Genomic DNA, 8961 nt, shown 5'->3' with positions numbered 1-8961 from the left:
CGTACGCTGACGAGTGCGTGCACAGTTGGTTGCTGAAGCGCCACCATTAGCCCCGCGCTCGTACCAGCTGTGTTAGTGTACTGCTGTTCAGAGCTTTTGGCTTAGTTGAAGCTTAGCCCCGTGAAAGGGCAACGCGTGTGTGTGTGTGTGTGTGGCGTGACTGTGTGTGTGAGCAGTGCCACAGACACAGAAGCATCATTGATCAGCCTTTGAGACTCGATGCACAATGAGCCCAGGCCAGCGATCTCTCCTGTTCTCTCACTCACTCACTGTATTCCTTCTGCACTCCTCCGTTCTTCTGTCGCTCTGCTGTAAGTCACCCTCTCTCTGTGTCTGTCTGTCTCTCAGTATTAGCATTTAAACCATGCTTCCTGCATTTGGCGTATCATGTCCTTTTTTTGAAGTGCTTCCTCTCTGATTCCAACGCTCTCTGCAGCCTCTCATAAACTTTCACTCTCAGTTCTGTTTTCACTCTCAGTTCTCGCCTTCGGTTTTTTGTTATTTATTTATTATTAAGATTTTAGCCACTTTTTCCCGTCCACCATCCTCCTTCCTCTGTGCCACACACTTCCTCAGAGGAAGGTAATTTTCCGGGGTGCGGCGGGGGTTAAACTGACGGACAGGTGGTATAACCCGTGGGCGGGATAGTGTCTTGAAGTGAAGCTGGAGGGCGGGGCTTGTATAATAGGAAACAGTGGTCAGGAGAGCAGAGAAGACCAAGGTCACAGAGGTCAAGGGATTGCACAGCAGCTGGAGGAGGTCAAGGGTTTGAGCGAATGGCTGTGAGGGAGCTGTTTAAAAAAAAAAGCATTACAGGGAACCACGTGCAGCTTTCTCACAGAGAGGAGAGAGAGAGAGAGAGAAGTGAGGTAGGGGAGTGAGGAGCGAGGGGTGTGTGGAGAAAAGAGAGCGTGTTCTGTAAGGAGTCAGGAGGAGGAGTGTGGTGAGCACAGATATGACAGCAGCTGTGTGAGGTCACCTCCGAAACACTGCGCAGTGTTGCTCTCTGCGTCTCCGGGAAAACTGCTGACCTCGGACCATCTTTCCTTCAGTCCTTACGACGGCAGTCGTGAAGACGTGAAAGGTAAATCGTTATAGAAATGTATCGATAAACGGCCAATCAGCACTACCAAGCTGGAGCGTGTGGAACGGGAACATCTGCTCATGGAATGTGGATCTTACGGGCGATTATGGACTTTTCCCAGAAAGGCCGCGCACGTTACCCCACAAAGGGAGGACGAGAAGCACGGCTATCAGCTCAGCCCGAGAGCAGAGAATACCTTTCCTCCTCCCTCTCTCTCTCTCTCTCTCTCTCTCTCTCTCTCTCTCTCTCTCCCTCTCCCTCTCTCTCTCTCTCCCTCTCCCTCTCCCTCTCTCTCTCTCTCTCTCGCCCTCTCGCTCTCTCTCTCGCCCGCTCTCTCTCTCGCGCTCTCTCTCTCTCTCTCTCTCTCTCTCTCTCTCTCTCTCTCTCTCTCTCTCTCTCACCATGCCACTCTTTTGCCCTCCAGCTTTTAAAGAAGCATTGTTTCAGCAGTAGTGGGTTGCTCTGCCAGCTCAAGCTCAGTGCACTTGGAGAATATTAGATCAATGTTTGTGGACAAGAGAGGTGTGTGTGTGTGCGTGTGCGTGTGTGTGCGTGTGCGTGTGCGTGCGCGTGCGCGTGCGTGTGCGTGCGCGTGCGCGTGCGTGTGTGTGTGCGTGTGCGCGTGCGTGTGTGTAAGAGCGGGAGCTGTGGGGTCATTCGCCTTTGTAATATGAGTGTTATATAATTTGTGCCAATCCAGCGTTCTTGCCTTTGACTGTGAGATGGAGGTAAGGTTGGGAGGACGTCTGCTGGCTGAGTGTGTGTCTTGGTGAGTGCGGGTTTTTAAGGGTTTTCTGGGACCTGCATTTTGGAATTGGCCCGAGGCTGTCTCCAGCAGGCTCACAGGATATATTAGGCCTGGAAATTTGTACGCAAGCCCTTTACCAGGACAGACGGCTGCAGGCCCCGATCACACCCCCTCACCCCCGCGGCGGATCGGGTCTCCTCGACATGGCCGGCGACGCCGCTAGGCGGGATCCGAGCAGGAGAGCAATCCGCTAATGATGGAGAGAACGATTAGAGTGACAGAGAGAGAGAGAGAGAGACAATCCTGAGTAATGGAGAGGAAAGGAGACTGAGAGGAAGGAAATGAGGCGAGTAGGGTTGCGTGAGCTTACGGGGCGTGACATGGCTGAAATACGTTGACGGGAAGGGGGACCTTGAGGACGTGGAGGTTGGGAGAGACATGGAGAGACAGAGAGAGATGGAACGAGAGAAGGGCGGACCAGAGAAGGGGCAAGAGACACAGAGAGGCAGAGAGAGAGAGAGGCAGGAACGTTGTGGCAGAGAAGAGAGGAAACTCGAGGCTGCGGAATGCAGCCGTGCACGTCGGGAGCAGATGAGGCGGCAGACGCGCGCAAACGCAGGCATGCACCACATAAACAGAAGATCAGATGAGATGAGAGGCGGGAAGAGAGCAGGAAATGGTGGGTCACGTGGGGTAAGTGCACGTGAGACGAAGGAGCAGAGACGAGTAACAACCGGAGGAGCGTAATTAGAGGAATCTGGAGGAGAACTCAGCTGTTTCCCTCATCACATGGCTTTCTCTTCACCTCTCTCTCTCTCTCTCTCTGATTATACGTGAAGCCTGAGCCGCTGAACAAATCATGTGTGGAGATGGAAACAATCGGGGCTGTTTGCCGAGATAGCAGAGGTGAGGAGGAGGAGACGGGGCAGTCTGCCTCTGGGAGACGACGAAGGCGCTCGCAAAAGGAGAGAAAAGAAAAAGTGGGGGATGATCAACAGAGTGAGAAGAGAACAGGAGGGAGGGGAGGGGTGGAAACGAGGGATTAGACTAGGAGGGTTTAGGGGAGGGGTGGAAACGAGGGATTAGACTAGGAGGGTTTAGGGGAGGGGTGGAAACGAGGGATTAGACTAGGAGGGTTTAGGGGAGGGGTGGAAACGAGGGATTAGACTAGGAGGGTTTCGGGGAGGGGTGGAAACGAGGGATTAGACTAGGAGGGTTTAGGGGAGGGGTGGAAATGAGGGATTAGACTAGGAGGGTTTCGGGGAGGGGTGGAAACGAGGGATTAGACTAGGAGGGTTTCGGGGAGGGGTGGAAACGAGGGATTAGACTAGGAGGGTTTCGGGGAGGGGTGGAAACGAGGGATTAGACTAGGAGGGTTTAGGGGAGGGGTGGAAATGAGGGATTAGACTAGGAGGGTTTCGGGGAGGGGTGGAAACGAAGGATTAGACTAGGAGGGTTTAGGGGAGGGGTGGAAACGAGGGATTAGACTAGGAGGGTTTAGGGGAGGGGTGGAAACGAGGGATTAGACTAGGAGGGTTTAGGGGATGGGTGAAGTGACGGTGTGAGAGATTAGCCAAAAGGAATTCTGGGAGTTTGGGTTGGGCGGATCCGGGGTGGGGGGGCGGGATTAGGAGTTCTACGGCTGCGAATAGGGCGGAGAAGAGGAATGGGCACAGGAAGTGTAATTAAAGGGGGCGGGATTAGGCCGTCACAGCAGGGTAACGGGGAAGACAGCAGAGTTGTGAAGAACGATTATTTCTGGCCAGTGTGTTTTCTGGCGATAGTCGAAAGGAAGAAAACGAGATTCCTTAGACAAGCGGCGTTTCCGTTTCAGACCGGAGAGATGATGAAGGATGAAGCCGTCAGCTAGTCGCTCAAACAAGCGCCCCTCCCCCCACCGCTGCCCGGATCTTATTTTCCGCAGACTAGCGAACGCGAGCGCGAGCGCGCGCACGCTCGTTGTTTTTCAAAGTGGGAAGGTAGTTCTGCCCCAGATGCACATTGACAGCGCTCAGCCAGATCAGAGGAAGCAGGAAACACAACTTCAGGTGGGACGCACAGATGTGTTCTCGGGGAAAACAGGAGAGAGGAGAACCACCTGGGAGCGTGGGGAGACATGCAAAGTGATGGCTAAATTAAGACAAAGGGGCTGTCACCCTCTAACCAGACGGGAGGATGAAACGCAGACAAGTAAAGAGAGAATGAGTCGAGACTGAGCACATGTGAGAAACCATAGCACAACGTGTTCATCTCTCCTGCGTCTCTACTGCTGACATCTCTCAGTATATGCTCTGTTACCTGTGTGTGTGTGTGTGTGTGTGTGTGTGTGTGTGTGTGTGTGTGTGTGTGTGTGTGTTGGGGAGTGGGGGCGGGTAACTGTGTGGGCCTCCTATAGCTCGTGGCAGTAACTCAGCAAGGCAATCCTGGACTGAATAGTGACAGTATGGATTTAGTGCAGCTCAAATGGCAGCTCTATACCTGGCACTCTCCCGACTCTTTAAATCCTATTGGACTACATCTCCCATAATTCACCAGTGCTTCTCAGAGATTGTTACGTCAACCCCTCTATAGGTCTTGTTTATTCATTCTCATTTGCCTTTTGGAACCGATGGTCTCTCTCTTGAGCTGGGCCCGTGTAAATTAGGGCTGTTTTCAGATGACAAGACGGCATTTCCAAGTTCTGAGAGCAGTTTGACCACATTGGTAGAGCGCCCCCACCTGGCAAAGGCAGACTACACACAAACGAAGTGTCCCCCTGCAAGTTCTTTATCCGCCGTTTATAGCGTCGGTACATTGGTCGCGTATCGATCGCTTTACCTACTCATTTAATCTCGTTCCGAATATGTTGAGTGGACCCATTTTATTACGGCTTGATTTTAATTGGGTCACGAGATAATCCATCTCCCGCGTGTAGTGTTTCTGAAGTCTGTGCCCCGCTGTTCGACCTCATGGCCTACCCTCATAAAGACCAGAAGCCTACCCATAATGCACCTTCCCCCGACGGACCAAGGAGGCATAAATTGGTTTTCTCACATATCTCAGATCTGTTGAAGGCCATCAGTCTTCTGTTTTTACGATAGGTTTTCAGTAGCTATCTCTCTCTCTCCCTCTCCCCCTCGCTCTCCCTCTCCCCCTTGCTCTCCCTCTCTCTCTCTCTCCCCCTCGCTCTCCCTCTCTCTCCCTCTCTCTCTCCCTCTCTCTCTCTCTCTCTCCCTCTCTCTCTCTCTCTCTCTCTCTCTCTCTCTCTCTCTCTCTCTCTCTCTCTCTCTTTCTTCCCCCATCTTGAGACAACAGTGTTCCATATAGCAGACTAATCGCTGCGTGCGCTCCTTTTTTTTGCACTCGCGCCTTAACTCGTTGAGGAGGAGCGGAGGACGTCAGGAGGACGGCGGACGGCGCGGCGTGTTTAACGGACGCTCCGTTACTCGGGTTTTGTTTCGCTTCTTGCTCAAGCGCGCTGTGCCTCGATTTTGTCACCAAGTTCACGGTTCTTCTCCGAGCTCTGGTGGCTTCTCGAGCCTTTAATTGCTATCCCTTCATTCTGAGGGCTTCGCCTGATGTATAGAGCCATTAGAACAATTAGGAACCGCTAAAACAACGGCGCTCCAGTCTGTAGGCATCAAAGTGCTGACTAATAACAGTCATTAGAATAATAATTGAAATGGCAATGGCGATGCCGATCGCTCAGAAATGAATCACAATATTGATGTAAGGAATAGAAGTTATAACTACCAAATTACAGTAGCAGTTGTCTACAAATTTTGAATGTCTTGTCAGAGTTCATCTTTTCGTCCCCAGCTTTTCTTCACTTTTTCAAAATCAGATTCCCTACTTGGTTTTATTAGGCCACAACGCTTCAGTGGTGAATGTTGGGCAGGGGCTCCATACCTGATTAAGTCTGACTAGATTAAATTTGAATGAAGTCAGATGAGCAGGCCGGTAAGTGATGGAGCGCTCTCTCCGCTGAACGCTATTCTGCTTCTCTCGGTCTTCCTCATTCTGCCTCTGTAGTTTTTCCTTCGCTGCTCTGTCATAAAGAATGCGTGCGCTCATTGAACCTGGCCTGGACTTTTTTTTTATGGCTTTGTATCTTTTACCGTCAGCTCAGCGATTCTCGTGGAGCCCACAGCCTACCCGACAGCATGCGACTTTAGAGATACCTGGAGACTACACAGTAAACTCTGGGAAAAAAACACCAACTGCTGCAGCAGATAGCAGGTGCACCACAATATGTTTCTCATTCCGAGGGGTATTTAAACGAGCACGTGCTCTGTTTAAGTTGTCCCAACTAAGCAGTGCTTCGCAGTAGTTAAACCGACTCGCGGCTCCGCGCATGTGCTGATCAGACCTGTTGATCGGGCCGGGAAAAGCCGACATAAGCTACAGCAGACGCAGCACGCCACAGCGGATAAACAGGCGTCTGTCTCGTGGCTTGGGGGTTAGGAAGCAAGAACAGGTGATCCGACCTCGTTTCTTTGGGCATTGGTAAATTTAGCACCCTCTCCACCGACGATCCGTGCTGTGCAGATGATGTCACCGCAGTGAGTCACGGGCTCGTGTGTAGGCCTCCGTGTCAGCGCTGCGGATAATCGCATTTCACCCGAGCCGGACAACCAGGGCACATGCCAGGAGGACACGAACGTCGGATCTTAGCAGTGGTGGCAGAAAAGGGGTTGGAAAGGACCTGCAGAGGTAGCGGGTGACCCCACCGCGCTGAGCATCAGAGCCCAGTGTGCCACGGAAGGAGAGCCGCAGCTGCTGCTGGAGGATGAAGGCGACGGTGAACGAACCATGGAAATAACCCCGATCCTGTTTGTCTCCCTCCCTCTCTCTCTCCCTCCCTCGCTCTGTCTTTCTCAGCACGGGGGCAGGCGGTGGAGGCCGAGAACGTGACGGTTCTGGAGGGTGGCACAGCACAGATCTCCTGTCGCCTGCAGAACTACGATGGTTCCATAGTGGTCATCCAGAACCCACGCAGGCAGACGCTTTTCTTCAACGGCACACGGGGTGAGCGTGCCCCCCCCCCCCCACCACACCACACAGGCTCAGATCTGTCTGCCTCCAGTCCACATCACACTTGCAACCTACACAGTTTTACCCTTACAGGAATAACAGTGTGTCTTTGCCTGTAGTGCTGAGGCTTATATTCAAAAAATAACTGCACTTCAGCATGGTTGCCAACACCCAGAGCTAGGTATCAGGTGCGCCTGCAGCTAATGTCATCAATAACATGTCCAGAACGGTTGGCACAGCATCCTAATGTGGTGTGATGTTGGCACAGTTGGCATGGCGACCCGACACTGCAAAACTGTGCAATGCTTCATGAAAATAACTTCGCATGAAAGTTAGTATATATGCTCAGTGAGTATTGGGAGGGAGTTCAGTACCAGGCAATTGGACATTAGTGAAGCACCTGCACTGTTCTTCAAGATTGACGTTCAGTGGTGTGAGAACAGCAGCATGTGTTTTACGCAGTGCTCATTTGCAACTTTGATTCACGCCTCATAAATCTGCGTGATTTACTCTCCTGGCACCTTGCCACTCTGCTCCTGTACCCGGTGCCACCCAGACCCCAGTTCTGCTAAGATATTCCGCATCAACCATTCAGTCTGGCACAGACCTAATAAACGAGCTTTTGTGATATGTAATAATCGAGATTTATTTCATTTATTTTTTTTGTGTTTTTTTTTTTAAATTAAACTGAACAGATGCTGTTTGTAGCTTCACGTATGCCTGCTGCAGACGGTTACGACCGGTAAGGCCACTGTGTCTCCAGAGTCTTGGCTAGTGCTAAAGTGCCGTCTTGCACTCCCAGATCTTCTGTTGCGATTATTGTCATAGTTAATCAGGATATACCAAACTGTGGTGGCATGGCTGTTTATGAGCAGAGCCACTGAAATTTAAATGTCGCCTTGCAAGATTCAGGATTTTTCAAGTTTATTTAAATTAATTTATGCATTAGCTGTTAGATTTACATTTACTTTACATTTTTCACATTTTCCCACGGTTCAGTCTGGAGTCATTTTACCCATGATACTACTCAACAATGATGCAAAACGGGGAATTTGGAATGTTTAGTAAATGTATTTAAAATGAAAATAGCTAAAATACTTTTAAATATTCCATTTACAGAAGTATTCAGACCTTTCATTTACTAGTTTGTTAAAGCACTTTTGGCAGCAAGCACAGCTTCAAATCGTCTTGGGAATCATCCTATATGATTTCTTTTGGAGGTTTCTCCGTTTCTCCCGATCTTCCTGACAGGATCGTTCCGCCTCAGCCAGGTTAGATGGGGCTGTCAGTGCACAGTCATTTTCCGAGCTCTGCAGACCTCTTCATTGAGACATTCCTGGAGTTTCTCGAAGCAAATCCTGTGTTTTCATGGCAGTTCGCTCCAGCTTCTTTTCTTTCTGAAATGTAAACCTTTGCCCAGCCTGAGATCTTGGTAATGTTTTCTTCCTTGGTTGCTCTATAATTTTTCTGCTTCCTGTGTCTTGACTCTCAGTAACCTTGGCTGTAGGGACGGTATTAATGAGGCGATGCTCGGTGATTGGCTATAAGGACGGTATTAATGAGGCGATGCTCGGTGATCGGCTGTAGGGACGGTATTAATGAGGCGATGCTCGGTGATTGGCTATAAGGACGGTATTAATGAGGCGATGCTCGGTGATTGGCTATAAGGATGGTATTAATGAGGCGATGCTCGGTGATTGGCTGTAGGGATGGTATTAATGAGGCGATGCTCTGTGATTGTCTTTGTCCCTTTGATTACTCATTTAATCTGGGAATCTGGAAATTACTCATTTAATCTGGGAATCTGGTTCCAAACTTCTTCTATTTGAGAAAAATGGAAGCTTCTGTACTCTTGGGCACTTTCAGTGCTACAGAAATTTTCTTTGATCCTTCTCCAGATCTGTGCTTTGACACCATCCTGTCTCACAGGTCTACAGACAGTTCTGTCAATCGCATGGCTTAGTTTTCACTCTGACATAAAAAAATAAACTGTGTGACCTGTGTGTCAGGTGGGTGCCTATCCAAAATGTGTCCCATCAGTTCACTTTGGCACATGCAGAGTCTAGTGTAGTTGTAGACATGTTTCACAGGCCTTTGACAGAAGTAGGGTGCACCA

At 50.3% G+C, this 8961-nt stretch overlaps 1 protein-coding gene across 3 annotated transcripts in view; it reads left to right on the top strand.

The window, feature by feature from the left end:
- The window catches only part of cadm4 (cell adhesion molecule 4), an 82814-nt gene that overhangs the window by 55515 nt on the left and 18338 nt on the right, over positions 1-8961 (top strand). For 2 of the 3 annotated variants that reach the window (XM_027029268.2, XM_027029267.2), the window contains exons 1-2: positions 1-311; positions 6693-6839. The exon at positions 1-311 is cut by the window's left edge and continues 1074 nt beyond it. In XM_027029268.2, the coding sequence (XP_026885069.1) occupies positions 227-311; positions 6693-6839 (232 nt within the window). In that variant the 5' untranslated portion in view covers positions 1-226. The remainder of the gene's footprint in view (positions 312-6692; positions 6840-8961) is intronic. The other variant, XM_035530837.1, reaches the window with a different exon arrangement.

Source organism: Electrophorus electricus, chromosome 10, assembly GCF_013358815.1.
Source record: "Electrophorus electricus isolate fEleEle1 chromosome 10, fEleEle1.pri, whole genome shotgun sequence".
NCBI lineage: Eukaryota > Metazoa > Chordata > Actinopteri > Gymnotiformes > Gymnotidae > Electrophorus > Electrophorus electricus.
This window is presented reverse-complemented; position numbering and strand designations above follow the sequence as displayed.